Source organism: Salvelinus namaycush, chromosome 10 (genome assembly GCF_016432855.1).
Source record: "Salvelinus namaycush isolate Seneca chromosome 10, SaNama_1.0, whole genome shotgun sequence".
Taxonomy (NCBI): Eukaryota; Metazoa; Chordata; class Actinopteri; order Salmoniformes; family Salmonidae; genus Salvelinus; species Salvelinus namaycush.
In genome coordinates, this window is record NC_052316.1 from 28,191,785 (window position 1) to 28,217,543 (window position 25,759).

Below are 25,759 nucleotides of genomic sequence, written 5' to 3' on the forward strand. Positions count from 1 at the left end.
CTTGTGATTCTAGCTCCGACAGTGCAGTAATATCTAACAAGTAATATCTAACAATTACACAACATTACCCACAAATCTAGTAAAGGAATGGAATTAAGAATATATAAATACACTACCTGTCAAAAGTTTTATAACACCTACTCATTCAAGGGTTTTTCTATATTTTTACTATTTTCAACATTGTAAAATAATAGCGAAGACATCAAAACTATGACATAACACATAAGGAATCATGTCGTAACCGAAATAGTGTTAAACACATCTAAATATATATTATTTTTTAGATTCTTCACATAGCCACATTTTGCCTTAATGACAGCTTTGCACACTGGGGGGGGGGGGGGGGGGGGGGTCAATGCAAATTGTTCTGGTAGCCATTTGATTAGCTGTTCAAGAGTCTTATGGCTTGGGGGTAGAAGCTGTTAAGAAGCCTTTTGGACCGAGACTTGGCGCTCCGGTACCGCTTGCTGTGAGGTGCCATGCGTAGTAGCAGGAAGAACAGTCTATGACTAGAGTGGCTAGAGTCTTGGCAATTTTTAGGGCCTTCCTCTGACACCGCCTGATATTTGAAGTCCTGGATGGCAGGAAGATTGTCCCCAGTGACGTACTGGGCCGTACGCACTACCCTCTGTAGTGCTTTGTGGTTGGAGGCAGAGCAGTTGCCACACCAGGTGTTGATGCAACCAGTCAGGATGCTCTCAATGGTGCAGCTGTAGAACCTTTTGAGGATCTGAGGACCCATGCCAAAAAATGTCAGTCTCCTGAGGGGGAATAGGCATTATAGTGCCCTCTTCACAACTGTCTTGGTGTGTTTGGACCATGTTAGTTTGTTGGTGAAGTGGACACAAATGAACTTGAAGCTCTCAACCTGCTCCACTACAGCCCCGTCGATGAGAATGGGGGCGTGCTCAGCCATGATGTCATGGGTGATCAGGGAGTACAGGAGGGGAATGGCAAGCACCCCTGAGGGGCTCCCGTGTTAAGGATCAGCGTGGCAGATGTGTTGTTACCTACCCTTAACACCTGGGGGCGGCTGTAAGTCCAGGATCCAGTTGCAAAGGGAGGTGTTTAGTCCCAGTGTAGCTTAGTGATGAGATTTGAGGGCACTATGGTGTTGAATGCTGAGCTGCAGTCAATGAATAGTATTATTACATCAAGTTCAAGTCGGAAGTTTACATACACCTTAGCCAAATACATTTAAACTCAGTTTTTCACAATTTCTGACATTTACTCCTAGTACAAATTCCCTGTCTTATTCCCTGTCAAATTCCCTGTTAGGATCACCACTTCATTTAAAAAAATGTAAATGTCAGAATAATAGTATAGAGAATGATTTCTTTCAGCGTTTATTTCTTTCATCACATTCCCAGTGGGTCAGAAGTTTACATACACTCAATTAGTATTTGGTAGCAATGCCTTTATATTATTTAACTTGGGTCAAACGTTTTGGGTAGCCTTCCACAAGCTTCCCACAATAAGTTGAATTTTGGCCCATTCCTCCTGACAAAGCTGGTGTAACTGAGTCAGGTTTGTAGGCCTCCTTGCTCGCACACGCTTTTTCAGTTCTGCCCACAAATTTTCTATAGGATTGAGGTCAGGGCTTTGTGATGGCCACTCCAATACCTTGACTTTGTTGTCCTTAAGCCATTTTGCCACAACGTTGGAAGTATGCTTGGGGTCATTGTCCATTTGGAAGACCCATTTGCGACCAAGCTTTAACTTCCTGACTGATGTCTTGAGATGTTGCTTCAATATATCCATAATAATTGTCCTCCTCATGATGTCATCTATTTTGTGAAGTGCACCAGTCCCTCTTGCAGCAAAGCACCCCACAACATGATGCTGCCACCCCCGTGCTTCACAGTTGGGATGGTGTTCTTCGGCTTGCAAGCTTCCCCCCTTTTCCTCCAAACATAACGATGGTCATTATGGCCAAACAGTTCTATTTTTGTTTCATCAGAACAGAGGACATTTCTCCAAAAAGTATGATCTTTGTCCCCATGTGCAGTTGCAAACTGTAGTCTGGCTTTTATGGCGGTTTAGGAGCAGTGGCTTATTCCTTGCTGAGCGGCCTTTCAGGTTATGTCGATATAGGACTCATTTTACTGTTGATTTAGATATTTTTGTACCTGTTTCCTCCAGCATCTTCACAAGGTCCTTTGCTGTTCTGGGATTGATTTGCACTTCTCGCACCAAAGTACATTCATCTCTAGGAGACAGAACGCGTCTCCTTCCTGAGCGGTATGACGGCTGCGTGGTCCCATGGTGTTTATACTTGCGTACTATTGTTTGTACAGATGAACGTGGTACCTTCAGACGTTTGGAAATTGCTCCCAAGGATGGACCAGACTTGTGGAGGTCTACAATTTTTCTGAGGTCTTGGCTGATTTCTTTTGATTTTACCATGATGTCAAGTAAGGAGGCACTGAGTTTGAAGGTAGGCCTTGAAATACATACACAGGTACACCTCCAATTGACTCAAATTATGTCAATTAGCCTATCAGAAGCTTCTAAAGCCATGACATCATTTTCTGGAATTCTCCAAGCTGTTTAAAGGTCACAGTCATCTTAGTGTATGTACACTTCTGACCCACTGGAATTGTGATACAGTGAAATAATCTGTCTGTAAACAATTTTTGGAAAAATGACTTGTGTCATGCACAAAGTAGATGTCCTAACCGACTTGCCAAAGCTATAGTTTGTTAACAAGTAATTTGTGAAGTTGTTGAAAAACGAGTTTTATTGACTCCAACCTAAGTGTATGTAAACTTCCAACTTCAACCTAAAGTGTTCCTTTTGTCCAGGTGGGAAAGGGCAGTGTGGAGTGCAATAAAGGTTGCTTCATCTGTGAATCTGTTGGGGCGTTATGTAAATTGTAATTGGTCAAGGGTTTCTGGTGTCATGGTGTTGATGTGAGCGTGACCAGTCTTTCAAAACACTTCATGGCTACAGACGTGCGTGCTACGGGTCGGTAGTCATTTAGGAAGGTTACCTTGGTGTTCTTGGGCACAGTGACTATGGTGGTCTGCTTGAAACATGTTGGTATTATATACTCGGTCAGTGACAGGTTGAAAATGTCAGTGAAGGCACTTGCCAGTTGGTCAGCGCATGCTCAGGGTACACATCCTGGTAATCCATCTGGCCCTGCGGCCTTGTGAATATTGACCTTGTGAATATTGGTCTTACATCGGCTATTGAGAGCATGATCACACAGCTGTCCGGAACAACTGTTGCTCTCATGCATGCTTCAGTGTTGCTGGCCTTGAAGCAAGCATAGAAGTAATTTAGCTTGTCTGGTAGGCTCGTGTCACTGGGCAGTTCGCGCCTGTGCTTCCCTTTGTAGTCCGTAAAAGTTTGCAAGCCCTGCCACATCTGACGGGCGTTGGAGCCGGTGTAGTACGATTCAATCTTAGTCCTGTATTGATGCTTTGCCTGTTTGATGGTTCGTCGGAGGGCATAGCGGGATTTCCTATAAGCATCCGGGTTAGAGTTCCACTCCTTGAAAGCAGCAGCTCTACCCTTTAGCTCAGTGCGGATGTTGCCTGTAATCCATGGCTTCTGGATGGGGTTTGTACGTACGGTCACTAAGGGGACAACGTCATCGATGCACTTATTGACAAAGCCAGTGACAGATGTGGTGTACTCTTCAATGCCATCGGAAGAATCCCGGAACATATTCCAGTCTGTGCTAGCAAAACAGTCCTGTAGCTTAGCATCTGCGTCATCTGACCACTTCTGTATTGATCGAGTCACTGGTACTTCCTGCTTTAGTTTTTGCTTGCAAGCCGCAATCAGGAGGATAGTGTTATGGTCAGATTTGCCAAATGGAGGGCAAGGGAGAGCTTTGCACACGTCTCTGTGTGTGGAGTAAAGGCGTTTTTTCCCCAAGTTTTTTTCCTCTGGATGCACATGTAACGTCATGGTAGAAATGAGGTAAAACGGATTTAAGTTTTCCTGCATTAAAGTCACCAGCCACTAGGAACGCAGCCTCTGGATGAGCATTTTCTTGTTTGCTTATGGCTTTATACAGCTCATTGAATGTGCCAGAATCGGTTTGGGGTGGTAAATAGACAGCTACGGAAAATATAGATGAAAACTCTATCGGTAAATAGTGTGGTCTTCAGCTTATAATGAGATACTCTACCTCAGGCGAGCAAAACCCTGACTTCCTTAATATTCGATTTTGTGCACCAGCTGTTATTTACAAATAGACACAGACCGCCACCACCCCTTGTCTAACCAGAGGCAGCTGTTCTATCTTGCCAATTTATTGAACACCCAGCCAGCTGTATGTTATCCATGTCGTCGTTCAGCCACGACTCGGTGAAATGTAAGATTTGACAGTTTTTAATGTCCCGTTGGTAGGATAGTCTTAATCGGATCTCATCCAATTTATTATCCAATGATTGCACATTGCCTAATAGGACTGATGGTAGAGGCGGATTACCCACTTGCTGTCGGATCCTTACAAGGCACTCTGACATATGTCCCCAATATCTCTGTCTCTTCTTCATGCGAATGACAAGGATGTGGGCCTTGTTCAGTGTCTGAAGTAAATCCTTTGCGTCCTACTCGTTAATGAAAAAATCTTTGTCCAGTACGAAGGTGAGTAATCGCTGTCCTGATATCCAGAAGCTCTTTTCGGTCATAAGAGATGGTGTTAGAAACATTATGTACAAAATAAGTTACAAATAACACAAAAAAACACAATAGCACAATTGGTTAGGAGCCCGTAAAATGGCAGCCATCTCCTCCGGCGTCATGGTTAGCTAGAACTAGTTCTACTGTACTGTTGCAGCTATAAGCACTTCACTGCACCTGTTATAAACACCTGCAAATCTGTGTAAGCGAGCAATAATCTTTGACTTGATAAAAATGTTGAGGCTTGAATTAATTAAGGTATTAGCAATTAAGCATGTTGGCTTCGAAGTACTGCATCTCTCTTCCCATAACAAAAGTGATTACCTGGAACTAAAACTCTGGGGCCACAACATCAAAGCCACAAAATTGGTCTAGATTAGAAGAAGTGTGAAGTAAATACTGAGATAATGATACCCAACTTGAATGCCCATGCAAACTAATGGCTATCACTGTTCTGCTTCATGATTTGGCTGCTCTAGCAACGAAGGAGTTACCTGGGCAATCTCAACTGCAGTTAGTTACCAGAGCTTAATAAAACAATAGTAGCACCAGTCATATGAATAGCACATATAAGCATAAAAAATAAGGAAATTAAACATTGAGGATAGATTATGAAAAATAATAAGAATAAAGATAATTTGATGTTTTAGCTTTGTTTCAGGTGTTAAATCCTTTACTGAAAAAAAGCAGGTACCTGGTGCAAAAGTTGAGTTAATCTGGACCATATGTGCCACTTGAACCTATTACAAAATAATCAAGAAAGTACATGGTTAATATGACTGTCTTGAGTATACCATGACCTAAATTAAATAGCATTTGGGATGTCCTCCATGGTTGCATAAGGTGTTTCTAGATGTAAAAAGTAGATAACATGCCTAGTAGGCTATACCAAACTCTCATACTGTATGATTTATGCACAAAAAAAAGTTTTTTAATGGACTTAACCTTAGGGCTTCCAACCATAGCCACGGGAAGCACTTTGGCGCTGCTCTAATACAGGACTAGTAAAGGCCCAGTGCACTACTTTTGTGAAAAAAATTAAAACTGAATGTATTAAAGTGTTTACCAACATTTCTAACTTGAGTCTAGACCACTTCAGTTTTTACATAGAAATAAGTTGCATTTGCAAAGTATTTCAAGAAACTGGAAAACATATATCAAGCAAGTATTTTTATATTCTACAAGTATTATCAGATTTCTGTTTTGTACAGATAATTAGAATGACAATCACATGGAAAGGGACAGTGCAAAAACATCTCTTACAAATTCCAACTATTGAATCCTGCGAGATACTGTTCTTAATAATACAACTACCTTTTTTGCCAACGCAGAGATTGTAACGATTGTCTATTTTGTCCTCCTCATCGGACGAGGAGAGGCGAGAAGGATCGGACCAATATGCAGAGTGGTAAGTGCTCATGATGATTTATTAAAACCGAACTGAACACTGAAATACAAAAACAATAAACGATGTGCAGAAAACCGAAACAGTACCGTGTGGTGAAAAAACACTAACACGGCAACAAACACCCACAAACCACACGTGAAACCCCGGCTGCCTAAGTATGATTCTCAATCAGGGACAACGATTAACAGCTGCCTCTGATTGAGAATCATACCAGGCCGAACACAAACCAACATAGAAAAACACACATAGACAACCCACCCCAACTCACGCCCTGACCATACTAAATAAATACAAAACAAGGGAAAATAAGGTCAGGAACGTGACAGAGATGCTGATAAAATGTATCTACATCGGTCTACTAATACTAGTAATGTAATTGAAATGCTTGTTATTGTTGATACCACACAACCCGCACCCTCCCCTGCCCACGAACAACTTCTATAGATGCAGTTCAACACAACATCACCACCTGTTGATCTTAGTACTTCCACACAATACCCTGCTGCATTGGACGTTCAAGACATTCAACTGCATGTCTTAAGCCTTCGCTCAACTACCGAGCAATCCGCGGCATTTAGATGTGCGAGCTGTTTAGAGTAGACATTGGCACCGCACTGCAATATAGTGTACAGCTACACAGTGGTGGTGTCAAGCAATCTTTAAGTCATACAGCAGATTCTCAATTGGATTGAGGTCTGGGCTTTGACTAGGCCATTCCAAGACATTTAAATGTTTCCCCTTAAACCACTCAAGTGTTGCTTTAACCTTATAATTAGGGTCATGGTCCTGCTTGAAGGTGAATCTCCGTCCCAGTCTCAAATCTCTGGAAGACTGAAACAGGTTTTCCTCAAGAATTTCCCTGTATTTAGCGCCATCCATCATTCCTTCAATTCTGACCAGTTTCCCAGTCCTTGCCGATGGAAAAACATCCCCACAGCATGATGCTGCCACCACCATGCTTCACTGTGGGGATGGTGTTCTCGGGGTGATGGGAGGTGTTAGGTTTGCGACAGACATAGCATTTTCCTTGATGGCCAAAAAACAACTTTTTAGTCTCATCTGACCAGAGTACCTTCTTCCATATGTTTGGGGAGTCTCCCACATGTCTTTTAGTGAACACCAAACGTGTTTGCTTATTTTTTTCCTTTAAGCAATAGCTTTTTTTCTGGCCACTCTTCTGTAAAGCCCAGCTCTGTGGAGAGTGCGGCTTAACGTGGTCTTATGGACAGATACTCCAATCTCCGCTGTGGAGCTTTGCAGCTCCTTTAGGTGTATCTTTAGTCTCTTTGTTGCCTCTCTGATTAATGCCCTCCTTGCCTGGTCCATGAGTTTTGTGGGCAGCCCTCTCTTGGCAGGTTTGTTGTGGTGCCATATTCTTTCCTTTTTTTAACAATGGATTTAATGGTGCTCTGTGGGATGTTCAATGTTTCTGATATTTTTTTATAACCCAACCCTGATCTGTACTTCTCCACAACTTTGTCCCTGACCTGTTTGGCGAGCTCCTTGGTCTTCATGGTGCCGCTTGCTTGGTGGTGCAGCTTGCTTAGTGGTGTTGCAGACTCTGGGGGTCTTTCGGAACAGGTGTATATATACTGAGATCATGTGACACTTAGATTGCACACAGGTGGACTTTATTTAACTATTTAACTAACTTCTGACGGTAATTGGTTGCACCAGATCTTATTTAGGGGCTTCATAGCAAAGGGGTGAATACATACGCAGGCACCACTTTTCAGTTTTTTATTTTTTAGAATTTTTTGAAACAAGGAATTTTTTTCATTTCACTTCACCAATTTGGACTATTTTGTGTATGTCCATGACATGAAATCCAAATAAAAATCTATTTATATTACAGGTTGTAATGCAGCAAAATAGGAAAAACGCTAAGGGGGATGAATACTTTAGAAGGGCACTGTATTGCACTTTGTGACATCGGATGATGTAAAAAGGGCTTTATAAGTACATTTTATTGATTGATTGATATTGTAGCCTAGCCTACACATTCTTTTCAGCAGATTAGAACTTTGTATAGTTTATACATCGTTCAGGGTGTAGAGATAGCCTGTTGGTTACCCTGTACCTGGACATTTTTAGTTAATCACTGAAACCTAATGAGGAAATTGGATATTTGTGCGCTCAGCATCAGGTTGCGTTCATCTCAATAATTAATCTATTGGACCGGGCACAGCACGGAGACATTGGAAAAAAGTAAATTAACAGCGATTTCTTCATGCACAGATTGATAAGTGACCTCGTTGTTGGCTAAACAAATTGTTAGACATTACGAATATTTTTTCAATTAAAGAATGACACTTGTTTTGATCAACTATATGATTTGGGAATGTTAGTTCAATAGCCTAGTACGACTGTTTGTATATGCTCGCTAAATGGCTTGTTATTTTCCAAGAGCCTCGAGTCATTGGCTCAGATAAGGGCTGTGCTAGTCATATCTTGTCATCTCAACAACTGTCATTATGGAAATGTCGAGAAATTCCTTAGAAGTATGCAAATAAGCAGTGTCATTTTCTAAGAGTTGGTTTTGCATAGACCTACTGTGGGCCTGTAGTGTTGTATAGATTTTTGTGACCATTTGCCTAGCCTATGCAGAGAGGCTTTTGTCATACATTTTTATCTCAACAATTTTTATCTCAACATTTGCATTCAAACTCAGTTTGTTAAACCTTGGAATGGTGTTTTTTGGTGTTTTGGTGGGGCTTCATGTACCACGTTATTTAATCAATACAAATATTTAATTTGATGTGTATGTTTTGGGTCTTTGCCCATAACTTTGCACATTTTGATGTAAATGTTTGAGGACAGGGTTTTGCTCATTCTGGATTCCATTAGAATGACAATCGCAGAGAAAGGGACAGGGCAACAACTCTTACAATTCCAACTATTGAATCCTGCAAGATACTGTTCTTAATTATACAACTACCTTTTTTGCCAAAGCAGAGATGCTGAACAATTGTAATTGTCTATATTGGTATGTTAATACTAGTAAAGCCACTACTTTTGTGAAAAGATATTGATAAAAAATGATATAGTATTATTATTTATTTTTTCAGTGCTTCCCGCGGCTATGCTTCCAATGCAAAGTATTGCTGTGAAGTTCTGGCATGCATGGAATGTAATTGAAATGCTTATTATTGTTGATGCCACACAACCCGCACCCTGCCCACGAACGACCTCTATAGACGCAGTTCAACACAACATCACCACCCGTTGATCCTAGTACTTCAACACAATACCGCTGTGCAATGAGCGTTTAAGACGTTCATCTGCATGTTTTAAGCCTTCACTCAACTGCGGAGCAATCCGCGGCATTTACAAGCGCGAGCTCTTCAGAGCAGACATTGGCACCGCACTGCAATATAGATGGAATTGTAATAATGGAATACCACTGGGTACTGTTTTCTGTCTTGTTGCAGTTATCCTTCCAAACAGGTAAGACATAATATTGGTCAACATTGTCTCTCTGCCAACAGTTGTGGGGGTAGTTGTTGTTTTACATAAGTTTATTTTAACCACTTGGTGATTGATCACACTTCACGAACATGATCACCTTGGTCACTGTACTAAATAGATTAGTTGCCACTGTTTTGTTCATTATATATATATATATATTGGTGCGCTATAAATATGCAATTTCTACAGTTAAGAATTGTATTGTAGCCCAGCATACACTTTTTTTCAGCAGATTAGAACTTTATCGTTCAGGATGTAGAGATAACCTGTTGGTTACCCTGTCCCTTTACATTTTTAGTTAATCACTGAAACCTAATGAGGAAATTGGATATTTGTGCGCTCAGCATCAGGTTGCGTTCTTCTCAATAATGAATCTAGTGGACCGGGCACAGCACGGAGACATTGGCAAAAAGTAAATAAACACCGATTTATTTATGCACAGATTGATAAGTGACCTCGTTGTAGTCTAAAATACTTGTTAGACATTACAATTAGGAATATTTTTTCAATTAAAGAATGACACTTGTTTTGATCAACTACATTCTTTGGGAACGTTAGTTCAATAGTCTAGTAGGACTGTTTGTATATGCTCGCTAAATGGCTTGTTATTTTCCAAGAGCCTCGAGTCATTGGCTCAGATAAGCGCTGTGCTAGTCATATCTTGTCATCTCAGCAATAACTGTCATTATGGAAATGTCGAGACATTTCTTAGAAGTAGGTAAATAAGCAGGGGCATTTTCTAAGAGTTAGTTTTGCATAGACCTGTGGGTCTGTGGCGTTTAATATAATTTTTGTGACCATTAGCCTAGCCTATACAGAGAAACTTTTGTCATACATTTTCAAATCAACAATTTTATATCAACATTTGCATTAAATTTCAGTTTTTTAAGCCTTGTAATTGTGTTTGTGTTAGGGCTTCATGTACCATATAACACATTTTTTATAGAACTTACAACATGCCTCACCAGTGAATTTAATGTCTCACCTATAATTACATGCCTCACTTATAGATTTCATTTAAGGTTTATTGAGCAATATTGAGTTGTCAATGGTAGGCCTAACTCTGCTTGTAATTGCTTACATGGTTGAATAATCAATCCAAACAACACCCACTTGAAATCAGGCAAAGGCAGATAAATAATGTCAGTTATCCTGTGAAGTGATGCTTCCTGAAATAGAGGAATGCTTTCGTCTATAGAGTGGAGTAGAGTGGAGGGAATTTTCCTGCACAACTTGGTCAAAGCATTTCGTATTATTCTGTACGTAAATCCGAGACACTCCACTTATAAAAATATAAAAACAGAACACCAATCTTCACTTCTATTACACTTTGGTTCCTTAGGATTGAACATTAACACGTCGGCCCATTCATTTAACATTTAACATTTTAACATTAACATTTAAGTCATTTAGCAGATGCTCTTATCCAGAGCGACTTACAAATTCCTAATTGGAAATTGGAAATCATTCCTAATTGGACTTTACTTTACGTATGGTTACATTAATCAAATCAAATGGTATTTGTCACATGCACCGAATACAACCTTACAATGAAATGCTTACTTACAAGCACTTAACCAACAATGCTTTAAGAAGTTTTAAGAAAAATAAGTCTTAAGTAAAAAACAGAAAATATAAATAACAAATAATTAAACAGCAGCAGTCAAATAACAATAGCAAGGCTATATACAGGGGGTACCGGTACAGAGTCAATGTGCGGGGCCACCGGTTAGTCGAGGTAATTGAGGTAATATGTACATGTAGTTAGAGTTAAAGTGACTATGCATAGATAATAAACAGAGAGTAGCAGCAGCGTTAAAGAGGGGCCTGAATAGCCCTTTGATTAGCTATACAGGAGTCTTATGGCTTGGGGGTAGAAGCTGTTAAGAAGCCTTTTGGACCTAGACTTGGTGCTCCGGTACTGCTTGCTATGCGGAAGCAGAGAGAACAGTCCATGACGAGGGTGGCTGGAGTCTTTGACAATTTTTAGGTCCTTCCTCTGACACCGCCTGGTGTAGAGGTCCTGGATAGCAGGAAGCTTTGCTCCCATGATTGGGAGTCCCAGTGAAGTACTGGGCCGTACGCACTACCCTCTGTAGTGCCTTGCAGTTGGATGCCGAGCAGTTGCCACAGCAGGCAGTGATGCAACCAGTCAGGATGCTCTCGATGGTGCAGCTGTAGAACCTTTTGAGGATCTGAGGACCCATGTGTAACAGTATAACTTTATGGCGTCCCCTCGCCCCGACCCGGGCGTGAACCAGGGACCCTCTGCACACATCAACAACTGACACCCACGAAGCGTCGTTACCCATCGCTCCACAAAAGCCGCGGCCCTTGCAGAGCAAGGGGAAACACTACTTCTAGGTTTCAGAGCAAGTGACGTAACTGATTGAAACGCTATTAGCGCGTACCCGCTAACTAGCTAGCCATTTCACATCCGTTACACTCACCCCCCTTTCAACCTCCTCCTTTTCCGCAGCAACCAGTGATCCGGGTCAACAGCATCAATGTAACAGTATAACCTTAAACCGTCCCCTCGCCCCGACCTCGGGCGCGAACCAGGGACCCTCTGCACACATCAACAACGGTCGCCCACGAAGCATCGTTACCCATCGCTCCACAAAAGCCGCGGCCCTTGCAGAGCAAGGGGAAACACTACTTCTAGGTTTCAGAGCAAGTGACGTAACTGATTGAAACGCTATTAGCGCGTACCCGCTAACTAGTTAGCCATTTCACATCCGTTACACATGCCAAATCTTTTCAGTCTCCTGAGGGGAAATAGGTTTTGTAGTGCCCTCTTCACGACTAACTTAGTGTGTTTGACGATGATAGTTTGTTTGATGTGGACACCAAGGAACTTGAAGCTCTCAACCTGCTCCACTATAGCCCTGTCGATGAGAATGGGGGCATGCTCGGCCCTCCTTTTCCTTTAGTCCACAATCAACTCCTTTGTCTTGATCACGTTGAGGGAGAGGTTGTTGTCCTGGCACTACACAGCCAGGTCTCTGACCTCCTCCCTATAGGCTGTCTCATTGTCGGTGATCAGGCCTACCACTGCTGTGTCATCGGCAAACTTGATGATGGTGTTGGAGTCATGCCTGGCCATGCAGTCATGAGTGAACACGGAGTACAGGAGGAGCCTGAGCATACACCTCTGAGGGGCCCCCGTGTTGAGGATCAGCGTGGCGGATATGTTGGTACATACCCTTACCACCTGGTTTCGGCCCGCCAAGAAGTCCAGGATCCAGTTGCAGAGGGAGGTGTTCAGTCCCAGGGTCCTTAGCTTAGTGATGAGCTTTGAGGGCAGTATGGTGTTGAACGCTGAGCTGTAGTCAATGAACAGCATTCTCACGTAGGTGTTCTTTTTGTCCAGGTGGGAAAGGGCAGTGTTGAGTGCAATATAGATTGCATTGTTTGTGGATCTGTTGGGGCGGTATGCAAATTGGAGTGGGTCTAGGGTTTCTGGGATAATGGTGTTGATGTGAGCCATTACCAGGTTTTCATAGCACTTCATGGCTACAGACGTGAGTGCTACGGGTCGGTAGTAATTTAGGCAGGTTGCCTTAGTGTTCTTGACCAAAAACTAATGTAGGGTGGATTGGTGGGCATATGCTGCGAATGTCTATCAACCTAAAAGTTGCGAGTTCGAATTTCATCACGGTCAACTTTAGCATTTGAGCTAATTAGAAAGTTTTTAGCTACTTTGCAACTACTTAGCATGTTAGCTAACCCTAACGTTTTACCAAACCTTCACCTAACCTGCTGCCTGAACGTCTATAAACCCAAGGGATGCGAGTTTGAATCTCATCACGGACAACTTTAGCATTTTAGACAATTTTGCAACATTTCAATTTTTACTGCGTTTAACTACTTTGCAACTACTTAGCATGTTCGCTAACCCTTCTCCTAACCCTAAACTTAAACCTTTTAGCTAAACCCTTCACCTAACCTTAACCATTTTAACTAATCCTTCTCCTTCCCCTAACCCAAACCTTAATCCTTTAACCTAACTCCTAAACTTAAACTTAACCCTAACCTTAACCCTGACCCCTAACCCTAACCTCTAGCCTAGCTAACGTTAGCAGGCTAGCAAACGTTAGCCACCTAGCTAGAATGTAATACATATCATTCATTTAGCAAATTTGTAACATATTGTACGTTTTGCAACATAATAACATATAACACGTTTTGCAAATTCATTACATATTGTACTTTTTGCAAATTCGTAACATACAGTGCCTTGCAAAAGTGTTAATCCCTCTTGGCGCTTTTCATATTTTGTTGCATTACAACCTGTAATTTAAATGTATTTTTATTTGGATTTCATGTAATGGACATTCTCAAAATAGTCCAAATTGGTTAAGTGAATTTTTTTTTTTTTTTTTTTTTAAGAAATTCCATTTTTTTGGGGGGGGGGGGGTAGTGCATGCATATGTATTCACCCCTTTGCTATGAAGACCATAAATAACATCTGGTGCAACCAATTACCTTCAGAAGTCACATAATTAATTAAATAAAGTCCCCCTGTGTGCAATTTAAGTGTCACGTGATCTGTCACATGATCTGAGTATATGTACACCTGTTCTGAAAGGTCCCAGAGTCTGCAACACCACCAAGCAAGCAGCACCATGAAGACCAAGGAGCTTGCCAAACAGGTCAGGGACAAAGTTGTGGAGAAGTACAGATCAGGGTTGGGTTATAAAAAAATATCAGAAACATTGAACATCCCACGGAGCACCATTTAAATCCATTGTTAAAAAAAGGAAAGAATATGGCACCACAACAAACCTGCCAAGAGAGGGCCGCCCACCAAAACTCATGGAACAGGCAAGTAGGGCATTAAGCAGAGAGGAAACAAAGAGACCAAAGATAACCCTGAAGGAGCTACAAAGCTCCACAGCGGAGACTGGAGTATCTGTCCATAGGACCACTTTAAGCCGTACACTCCACAGAGCTGAGCTTTACGGAAGAGTAGCCAGAAAAAAGCCATTGCTTAAAGGAAAAAAATAAGCAAACACGTTTGGTGTTCGCCAAAAGGCATGTGGGAGACTCCCCAAACATATGGAAGGTACTCTGGTCAGATGAGACTAAAATTGAGCTTTTTGGCCATCATGGAAAATGCTATGTCTGGCACAAACCCAACACCTCTCATCACCCCGAGAACACCATCCCATGGTGGTGGCAGAATCATGCTGTGGGGATGTTTTTCATCGGAAGGGACTGGGAAACTGGTCAGAATTGAAGGAATGATGGATGGCGCTAAATACAGGGAAATTCTTGAGGGAAACCTGTTTCAGTGATTTGAGACTGGGATGGAGGTTCAACTTCCAGCAGGACAATGGCACTAAGCATACTGCCAAAGCAACACTTGAGTGGTTTAAGAGGAAACATTTAAATGTCTTGGAATGGCCTAGTCAAAGCCCAGACCTCAAAAAGCCCAGACCTCAATCCAATTGTACGCCAGCGGATCCCATCCAACTTGAAGGAGCTGGAGCAGTTATGCCTTGAAGAATGGTCAGAAATCCCAGTGGCTAGATGTGCCAAGCTTATAGAGACATACCCCAAGAGACTTGCAGCTGTAATTGCTACAAAAGGTGGCTCTACAAAGTATTGACTTTGGGGGGTGAATAGATATGCTTAGATACGTTTTTATTTTTTTGTGTGATATTTCTTGTTTGTTTCACAAGAAAAAATATTTAGCATCTTCAAAGTGGTAGGCAAGTTGTGTAAATCAAATGACACAAACCCCCCCAAAATCTATTCTAATTCCAGGTTGTAAGGCAACAGAATAGGAAAAATGCCAAGGGGGTGAATACTTTCGCAAACCACTGTATCATACTAAATGGGTGATGGACATCCACAAATTAATACATACCATACAAAACGTAACAAGCAATGCAATATGGGGTGTCTCAGATTTACGAACATAATAATACAAAGTGCTTTGAGTCCAGGTTGTTCTGCATGGTGGGCTTTGGCTGGTTGGTGGTCTGTTAAAGAGAGCAGCGCACAGTACGTTGTACCTGGCGAGTCTTTGTCCTGGACGCAATGCCCAGGTAGGCCAGTTCTGCCTACATCTCACCTGTGCAGGGGTTGTCTGCTCTGCAGTTTATTTTGTGTTGCCTGTGGGTGATTTTTCTTTTCCACTGTTCTAACCCATCCTCTGCCAAATTCTATTTAGGCTTTATTCAAAGTGTTCTAGTTGACTATTTCATACCGTAACATTTCTGTCTGGTTGAGAGCCGAAGGGCACATAGGGAATGGGACGGGAGATAACTTGTTTGGCGTTCAAGACAAAATCAATATGACACTCCTCCCGTGCTGATATTGCTGCAGGTAGATTTCAAGTTGTGCCAAGAATTGTACATGGTGCATTGTTTTACATCTTTGCCAAAGCGATAACTCACCTGTCATTTTTCAGTCATAAAGTGTTGTCAATATGTTGCTAGGAGTGCTATGATAATGATTTGTATTAATATCAAAGTGCATGCAAAACAAGCTCTGAGGGTCTTGTCTACCCGTCCTCAGTGTTGACATACATTTCTAGCAGAGGAGGCTGGTAGGAGGAGCTATAGGAGGATGGGCTCATTGTAATGGCTGGAATGGAATACATTAAATGAATGTTGTTTCCGTATGTTTGATGTGTTTGATACCGTTCTATTTATTCCCTTCCAGCCATTACAATGAGCCTATACTCCTATGTCTCCTCCCACCAGCCTCCTCTGATTTCTAGCCGACTATTACTGTTGAAGTACCTGCAGTGCACTCTTTGCTGTTAATGATAGGCACTTGTACTTACTTATTTACGCCATTCTGTTAAACGTGTGTTATATGGCGCTGAGTGAGGACTGTGGCGTTTTGTGATTACGTTTTCAGTGACTATGTGCATGATATCCAGAGCCTATTTGATCTATACTTTAATGACCATCCCAACCATGTTACTACAGGTAGCGCCAGACCCACCATCACCCCCAGAGGCCTCCACCTGGTCATTCCACTCAACATCCCCTTCAGCCTGCTTTGCCAGGGTGACCAGGTGGTGCAGTGGAAGCGGGAGGATCGCCCCAAACTGAGGGGCGAGGAGCGGACTAATGGGTCGTCCGTCCTGAAAATTCCCAGAGCTCAGCCTGGCCACATGGGCCGATACATCTGTCTGGAGGAGAGAACCGGAGAGCAGAGCTCTATCTACGTCTACGTCAAAGGTGTGTTTCTTTCTGAGTCAACATTCATAGCCCTGTTTGCATGTGTGGGCATGTATGTGGGAGTTTTTATGTGTATAAGGCAGTGGCTCTCAATCCTGGTCCTGGGGACCCAAAGGGGTGCACATTTTGTTTTTTCCCCCTAACACTACACACCTGTCTCAAATCATCAAAGCCTGATGACGAATTGATGGTTTGAATCGGGTGTGTAGTGTTAGGGCAAAACAAAAAAGTGCACCCCTTTGTGTCCCCAGGATTGAGATCCACTGGTATAAGGGTATGAGTGAGTGCGTGAGTGAGTGAGAAAGAGTGGGTGGGAGAAAGTGTGCATACGAGAAAGGTAAGCCTCTGAGAGGCTTGTGAACATTTATTTGAGGCAGAACAAGTAATGAAATCTTTTTTTGGAGGGGCACTGTGTGTGGGTATGTTTGTGCATGAAGGTGTTTACTGGATTGATCAGTCTTTGGATCAGTCTTTGGATCGTGCCATGTCCATATGGCAGTGCATCTGGGCTCCTGAGTGGCGCAGCGGTCTAAGGCACTGCGTCTCAGTGCAAGAGGCATCACTACAGTCCCTGGCTTGTATCCAGGCTGTATCACATCCAGCCATGATTGGGAGTCCCATAGGGCGGCGCACAATTGGCCCAGTGTCTTCCGGGTTTGCCCGTGGTAGGCCGTCTGTCACGTTCCTGACCTGTTTTCCTTTGTCATGTATTTGTTTTAGTTGGTCAGGGCGTGAGTTGGGTGGGTTGGTCTAGGTTTGATTTTCTATGTTGGGATTTTGTGTTCGGCCTGGTATGATTCTCAATCAGAGACAGCTGTGAATCGTTGTCCCTGATTGAGAGTCATACTAAGGCAGCCAGGGTTTCACTTGTGTTTTTGTGGGTGTTTGTTCCTGTGTCAGTGTTCGGGCCACACAGGACTGTTTCAGGTTAGTCACGTTTGTTGGGTTTTGTAATTTGTAGTGTTTGTTGTTTTTCCATTAAAACATGAATACTTACCACTCCGCATCTTGGTCCGATCCATGCTCCTCCTCGTCTGAGGAGGAGAACGACTACGACAGCCGTTACAGAAACACCCACCAAAACAGGATCAAGCGGAGTGGAGAAGGAAGGCAGGAACAACAGCAATGGGGAAAAGAGGAATGGACTTGGGAGGAGATCCTAGACGGTAAAGGACCCTGGGCAGAGCCAGTGGAGTGTCGCCGCCCCAAAGCAGAGCTGGAGGCAGCGAAAGCGGAGAGGAGGTTTTATGAGGCGAAAGCAAGGCAGAGCGGCTGGAAGCCCGAGAGGCTCACCCCAAAAATTTATTGGGGGGGGGCTAAAGGGGAGTGTGGCGAAGCCGGGTTGGATACCCGAGCCAACTCCCCGGGCTTACCGTGGAGTGAGAGGGCGTCGTACTGGTCAGACACTGTGTTATGCGGTGGAGCGCACGGTGTTCCCAGTACGCGTGCTTAGCCCAGTGCGGGCTATTCCACCTTGCCGCACTGGGAGGGCTAGGTTGGGCATCGAGCCGGGTGCCATGAAGCCGGCCCAACATATCTGGCCTCCAGTACGTCTCCTCGGGCCGGCGTACATGGCACCAGCCTTACAGGTGGTGTCCCCGGTTCGCCTGCATAGCCCAGTGCGGGCTATTCCACCTCGCCGCACTGGCAGGGCTACGGGGACCATTCAACCTGGTAGGGTTGGGGAGGCTCGGTGCTCAAGAGCGCGTGTCCTCCTTCACGGTCCGGTATATCCGGCGCCACCTTCCCACCCCAGCCCAGTACCATCAGTGCTAACACCACGCACCAGGCTTCCAGTGCGTTTCCAGAGCCCTGTTCCTCCTCCACGCACTCTCCCTGTGGTGCGTGTCTCCAGCGCAGTGCCTCCAGTTCCGGCACCACGCACCAGGCCTACTGTGCGCCTCAGCAGGTCAGAGTCGGCCGTCTGCCCAACGCCGCCTGCGCTGCTTGCCTGCTCAGCGCTGCCTGAACTGTCTGCCTGCCCAGCGTGGTCTGAACTGTCTGCCTGCCCAGCGCTGCCCGTCTGTTCCGAGCCTTCAGAGCCGTCCAGCCAGGACCAGCCAGAGCCGTCCAGCCAGGACCAGCCAGAGCCGTCCAGCCAGGACCAGCCAGAGCCGTCCAGCCAGGACCAGCCAGAGCCGTCCAGCCAGGACCAGCCAGAGCCTTCCGCCAGCCAGGATCCGCCAGAGCCTTCCGCCAGCCAGGATCCGCCAGAGCCTTCCGCCAGCCAGGATCCGCCAGAGCCTTCCACCAGCCAGGATCAGCCAGAGCCTTCCGCCAGACAGGATCAGCCAGAGCCTTCCGCCAGACAGGATCAGCCAGAGCCTTCCGCCAGACAGGATCAGCCAGATCCGTCAGCCAGCCATGAGCAGCCAGATCCGTCAGCCAGCCATGAGCAGCCAGATCCGTCAGCCAGCCATGAGCAGCCAGATCCGTCAGCCAGCCATGAGCAGCCAGATCCGTCAGCCAGCCATGAGCAGCCAGATCCGTCAGCCAGCCATGAGCCGTCCAGCCAGGATCCGCCAGAGCCGTCCAGCCAGGATCCGCCAGAGCCGTCATCCAGCCAGGATCCGCCAGAGCCGTCATCCAGCCAGGATCCGCCAGAGCCGTCATCCAGCCAGGATCCGCCAGAGCCGTCATCCAGCCAGGATCCGCCAGAGCCAGCCAGCCAGGATCCGCCAGCCAGCCAGGATCCGCCAGAGCCAGCCAGCCAGGATCCGCCATCCAGCCAGGATCCGTCCCTCAGTCCGGAGCTGCCCCTTATCCTGGTGCTGCCCCTTATCCTGGTGCTGCCCCTCAGTTAGGTGCTACCCCTCAGTCAGCTGCTACCCCTCAGTCTGTTACTGCCCTTTGGAATAGTGGGATTGACATGGAGGGTGAAGATTGGGAGGAGGCCACGGAAGCGGGGGTTGACTATGGTGGGGTGGGGACCACGACCAGCGCCAGAGCCGCCACCGTGGACAGACGCCCACCCAGACCCTCCCCTAGACTTTGTGCTGGTGCGCCCGGAGTTCGCACCTTAAGGGGGGGGTTCTGTCACGTTCCTGACCTGTTTTCCTTTGTCATGTATTTGTTTTAGTTGGTCAGGGCGTGAGTTGGGTGGGTTGGTCTAGGTTTGATTTTCTATGTTGGGATTTTGTGTTCGGCCTGGTATGATTCTCAATCAGAGACAGCTGTGAATCGTTGTCCCTGATTGAGAGTCATACTAAGGCAGCCAGGGTTTCACTTGTGTTTTTGTGGGTGTTTGTTCCTGTGTCAGTGTTCGGGCCACACAGGACTGTTTCAGGTTAGTCACGTTTGTTGGGTTTTGTAATTTGTAGTGTTTGTTGTTTTTCCATTAAAACATGAATACTTACCACTCCGCATCTTGGTCCGATCCATGCTCCTCCTCGTCTGAGGAGGAGAACGACTACGACAGCCGTTACACCGTCATTGTAAATAAGAATTTGTTCTTAACTGACTTGCCTAGTTAAATAAAGGTTAAATAAAAAAAAATAACTGCTTATTTCTTGGAAAGTGCCTACAGTGTGTGTGTGTGTATATGTGTGTCACTAATTGATTGATTGTTGGCTAAAGATCAAACTGGATCTGTCTCCATGTTTGAATAACATAATTAGCACTATCTCCTAATCTCTTCTCTCAGTACTATACATACAGCACATGTACTCTGGACATCGTTCCATATATCTGAGACTGTTTTCATACCACACTGTTGATTTAAAGTCATTTTTTTTTGGCAGATCCTGATAATGTCTTTAGAAAGACCATTGTGTTCAGTATCCTGACTCGTGCGGGAGACAGTGCCTCCATCCCCTGCCTAGCAACCGACCCGAGAGTGGTCAACCTGCGCTTGGAGTCATGCCATGGCGGTGCCCTCCCTAATGATCTCCACTATGCTGCCAGCCTGGAGCGGGGCATGGTTATCTATGACACTAAGAAGGCCTTTGAGGGCTGTTACATCTGCACTGGCAGACTGGGCGGTGCCCTCGTTAAATCACACAGCTATGATCTGACTGTGCGACCAGGTAAAATAACATTAACTGTGCGTGCATCTGTGCATGTAGGCACTAACACAATCACTCCTGTGTTTGTGTTCTGGGATGTGAAGTACTGTATCCGTGACATAGTTTATTTGATATTCTCACATGTTTTACTCAGTCCCAGATGTGCCCCCTGTGATTGAGTTGCGTGGGCCCAAGAGGGTGGTCCTGACGCGGGGCCAGAATCTCACCCTGACCTGCAGCACCACCAACGTCAACGGAGACATCAAGCTGAAGTGGGCCGCTCCGCCGGGCACGGTGAGAACCCTTTGCCCTCTCTCTGAGGGGTTGGCCAGGGAGGCTGGAGGGATACCTATAGGACAGCTCTCCAATAGACTGATTGGAAAATAGATTTTTACTGAAATAGAGCAAAAGTTAAATGTCTTTTTATATTTTCTAGAGAGTCCAAAATGTTCCAAGTCTGAAACATCAGTATCTTGAGAAATTAGTGTGATGTTCAGTTGGCTGTGTGTATGTTTACTTAGTCTCAGGGTCCTGAGGTGTGTGCATGTGTGTGTGTGTGTGAGGTAAGCCCTCCTGTCCCCCTGCCCGGGGAGGGAAGGAATGCAGCCCAGACCAGACAGGGTTAATCTCTATAGATCTCTGGGTGTTGATTGACAGGATGCCGTGTGGGCTTCGTATCCACAGCAACCGGCAGTGGAGAATGGCTCACGCATCCTGACTGAGCCCATCACACACGTCCGCAGCGCTACACTCCAAGTCAACTCTGTCGGGACACAGAATTCTGGGAGATATCGATGTGAGGGTCAGAATGAGAGGGGGATCAGCTCTGAGTCAATCTGGCTGGACGTCTATGGTGAGTATATGGCATTGCAGTGCACTTCTGATCTATATTGAAATTCTCCATCTGAATGGGTTGTATTATGTATTTCCTTAACGTGAAACTATCGCAACACTCATTTGAAAATCTAAGTGGAAATGGAGTGGTTTTGTTAAGAAGAGTCAAAGGTATTTTCATGTGGGTGACTGTCAATGTGTCTGACCTGTGGGTTATTGTATGTCTTCCAGATAGAGGTTTCATCAACCTGGCTCCGTCAGATAACAGTTCTGTGCGCGTGCGTGCTGGGGAGAGTCTGTCCCTGCATGTGGACATGGAGGCCTATCCCAAACCACACACCTTCTCCTGGAGCTTCTCAGGCCAGCAGCTGAGGAACACCTCTGATCATGTCATCACCAAACAGAACCACCAACACAGGTACACACACATGCAAACAAACACACACACTCATCCACCAGGTTTCCGTTAGGATAATTTGGCGCTGGACAAGTGACCGGTAAGATTTAATTTATCAGACATTAAAGAATTGACCTGTCATCCATATGCATTGGGTGCGTAACCCATTAGGCCATCCACCCACGCAGCCCGTGCCATCAATAAATTACAGATATTGGCCTCCCAAGACAACTGGGACCATCACCTGACAAGAATCTCCAGGGGACAATGACGCAATCCCCCAAGAATGTTCAAGGGACCTTGACACAACGTCCCAAGAACATCCTGGGGATGTCCCCGGGACCAACCGGTAACAAACAGGCTGACCTCGGTCGTCAGTTGAACAATGTTTCCTCTGACACATTGGTGCGGCTGGCTTCCGGGTTAAGTGGCGGGTGTTAAGAAGCGTGGTTTGGCTAGTCATGTTTCGGGGGACGCATGACTCGACCTTCGCCTCCCGAGCCCGTTGGGGAGTTGCAGTGATAAGACAAGATTGAAATTGGGGAGAAAAATAAGGTAAAATACCCCCCCAAAATGATATATAATAAAAATACACTGAGACAACTGGGACCATCACCTGACAAGAACCTCCAGGGGACCATGATACAATCCCCCAAGAATGTTCAGGGGACCTTCACACAACGTCCCAAGAATGTCCTGGGGATGTCCGCGGGACCAACCGGTAACTAGACAAAACCTCCAGGGGACCATGACTCAACATCCCAATAATGTCCTAAAAACATCCCCGGGAATGTCCCTGGGACCAACCGGGAACTAGAAAAAACCTTTAGGGGACCATGACTCAACGTCCTAAAAACATCCCCGGAACAAACCTGAGAACGTTTCATTGGGACCATCACGTGACATCCTAAGGACTAGTAAAATGAATGTCCTAAAAAGTTCCTGCCATGTTCCTGACATGGTCTTCAGTGACATCCTGGTAACTTCAAGGAAACTAAACAAAGGTCCCCCAAAGAACGTTCCATTGGGGCTATTACACGATTTCCTGAGGACTAGTAAGATGAAAGTCCTGAGAATGTCCTAAAAACGGTCCTGACATGGTCCTCAATGACGTCCTGTGAACTTACAGGGAACTAGACGAAGATCCCCCAGAGAAAATTCCCTTGGTACCATCAAATTATGTTCTTAGAACCTTCCCAGAATGTTAGTGGGATAACATAGTGGGAATGTTGCCGAATGTCATCAGGACGTTCCCTGTTTGCTGGGTAGGTCTATTGATGTAATAATATAAAGGAAGAGAAGTGGCCTGGTTTGCTAACTATCTCTCTCAAAGAGTACAGTGTATAAAGTCAGAACATCTGCGGTCTCAGCCACTGCTTGTCACCAAGGGAGTACCCCAAGGCTCGATCCTAGGCCCCACGCTCTTCTCAATTTACATCAACAGCAGGCAGGCAGTAGGAAGCTCTCTCATCCATTTATATGTAGATGATACAGTCTTATACTCAGGTGGCGGCTCCCCGGATTTTGTGCTAAATGCTCTACAACAAAGCTTTCTTAGTGTCCAACAAGCTTTCTCTGCCCTTAACCTTTTTCTGAACACCTCCAAAACAAAGGTCATGTGGTTTGGTAAGAAGAATGCCCCTCTCCCCACCGGTGTGATTACTACCTCTGAGGATTTAGAGCTTGAGATAGTCACCTCATACAAGTACTTGGGAGTATGGCTAGATGGTACACTGTCCTTCTCAGCACATATCAAAGCTGCAGGCTAAGGTTAAATCTAGACATGGTTTCCTCTATCGTAATCTCTACTCTTTCACCACAGCTGCCAAACTAACCCTGATTCAGATGACCATCTTACCCATGCTAGATTACGGAGACGTAATTTATAGATCGGCAGGTAAGGGTGCTCTCGAGTGGCTAGATGTTCTTTACCATTCGGCCATCAGATTTGCCACTGATGCTCCTTATAGGACACATCACTGTATTCTATACCCCTCTGTAAACTGGTAATCTCTGTATACCCATCGCAAGACCCACTGGTTGATGCTTATTTATAAAACCCTCTTAGGCCTCACTCCCCCCTATCTGAGATATCTACTGCAGCCCTCATCCTCCACATACAACACCCGTTCTGCCAGTCACACTCTGTTTATTTCCCCAAAGCACACACATCCATGGGTCGCTCCTTTTTTCAGTTCGCTGCAGCTAGCGACTGGAACGAGCTGCTAAAAACACTCAAACTGGACAGTTTTATCTCAATCTCTTCATTCAAAGACTCAATCATGGACACTCTTACTGACAGTTGTGACTGCTTTGTGTGATGTATTGATGTCTCTACCTTCTTGCCCTTTGTGCTGTTGTCTGTGCCCAGTAATGTTTGTACCATGCTTTTGCTGCTACCATGTTGTGTTGCTACCATGTTGTTGTTATGTTGTGTTGTTACCATGCTGTGTTGTCATGTGTTGCTGCCTTGCTATGTTGTTGTCTTAGGTTTCTCTTTATGTAGTGTTGTGTTGTCTCTCTTGTCGTGATGTGTGTTTTGTCCTATATTTATATTTGATTTATTTTTTATTTTTAATCCCAGCACCCGTCCCCGCAAGTGGCCTTTTTGCCTTTTGGTAGGACGTCATTGTAAATAAGAATTTGTTATTAACTGACTTGCCTAGTTAAATAAAGGTTAAATAACATAAAAAATTCTATAAAAATAATAGGCTATTAGCCACACCACACCAAATCTTCACAAACGTTTCTACATTTCATTAGGGTAATGTCAAAAGTATGTCAAGCCATTGTTTTTTTGGAAAATACAAACAGGATAAATTATATTTCGGTAAACACAACATTACAGTTGGAACTTATTTTGGCCAAAGAAACTGGCTCAACAAAATTAAACAATGCACTTACAAACTGGTTTAAACCTTCACAAAAGTTTTGAACAGGCTATATTGGAGCAATTACCAAGAAAGGCTTGTGCATACTATACCCAACAAATGACAGCAATGGGTTAATGATATTTATTTTACAACATGCCTACTTATAACCATCTACAGAGCACACAATTAAAAAGACAGATCGAACTTAATTTAGCCAATGAAAATGTCTCAACAGAATGAAACAAAACACGTTTTGCATATTTTAAATAACTGGTTTGGGTTAATAAATAGGCCTACAATAATAACAATGATTTTTTTTAAATTAAATAATGATAAAACAAATTATTATAAATTAATGAAAAATTGCTTCCTACCTGAAGAGTGTGTTGCACAGTAGCCTACATTTGGCCGCGCCAACATTCTTCTCATCTTTGTTCACTACAACATTAAAACTTTTCCATACGGAGGACTTTACATTTCTAGCAGAGCTCCAGATGAACATTTTCTCCTGGTGGCACCAGCCCATGATTTGGTTTTACCCCCCCCCCCCCAAAAATGGTGCCATCACACAATAGAAAAAAATAGTAGGCCTATCATCTTATAAAGTCATTCACAGTGTAATAGACTACTGAGATGGTATTGAAGAAATATGTTGTTTCATTATCTTGTGATGTTGGGATTCAAAATATTTGAATGTGCAACCTAATCCAGTGATTGTCATGCATTGTGGGTAGACAATGATGCAATTGTTGTTATATTTTACTTTTCAAATAGAGCTCCAGAATTTTCAGATTTTCTTTTTTTTGCTTGCATCCTTATGTGCTCTAATATCATAGGCTAATTTATTTGAGGCTAATTCACCACCTGAGTAAGTGGAAAATCAAAACACATTAGCAATATCACTAACTCTAAAGATAATACCCACTCATAGT

General features: G+C 44.3%; 1 protein-coding gene across 1 annotated transcript in view; it reads left to right on the top strand.

The window, feature by feature from the left end:
• The first annotated feature begins 9,441 nt into the window (after positions 1 to 9,441).
• Positions 9,442 to 25,759, top strand: part of LOC120054924 (mast/stem cell growth factor receptor Kit-like) — a 48,477-nt gene continuing 32,159 nt past the window's right edge. The window contains 6 exon segments of the mRNA XM_039002663.1: positions 9,442 to 9,496; positions 16,465 to 16,719; positions 20,460 to 20,744; positions 20,878 to 21,017; positions 21,408 to 21,576; positions 21,789 to 21,975. Of these exon segments, the coding sequence (XP_038858591.1) occupies positions 9,442 to 9,496; positions 16,465 to 16,719; positions 20,460 to 20,744; positions 20,878 to 21,017; positions 21,408 to 21,576; positions 21,789 to 21,975 (1,091 nt within the window).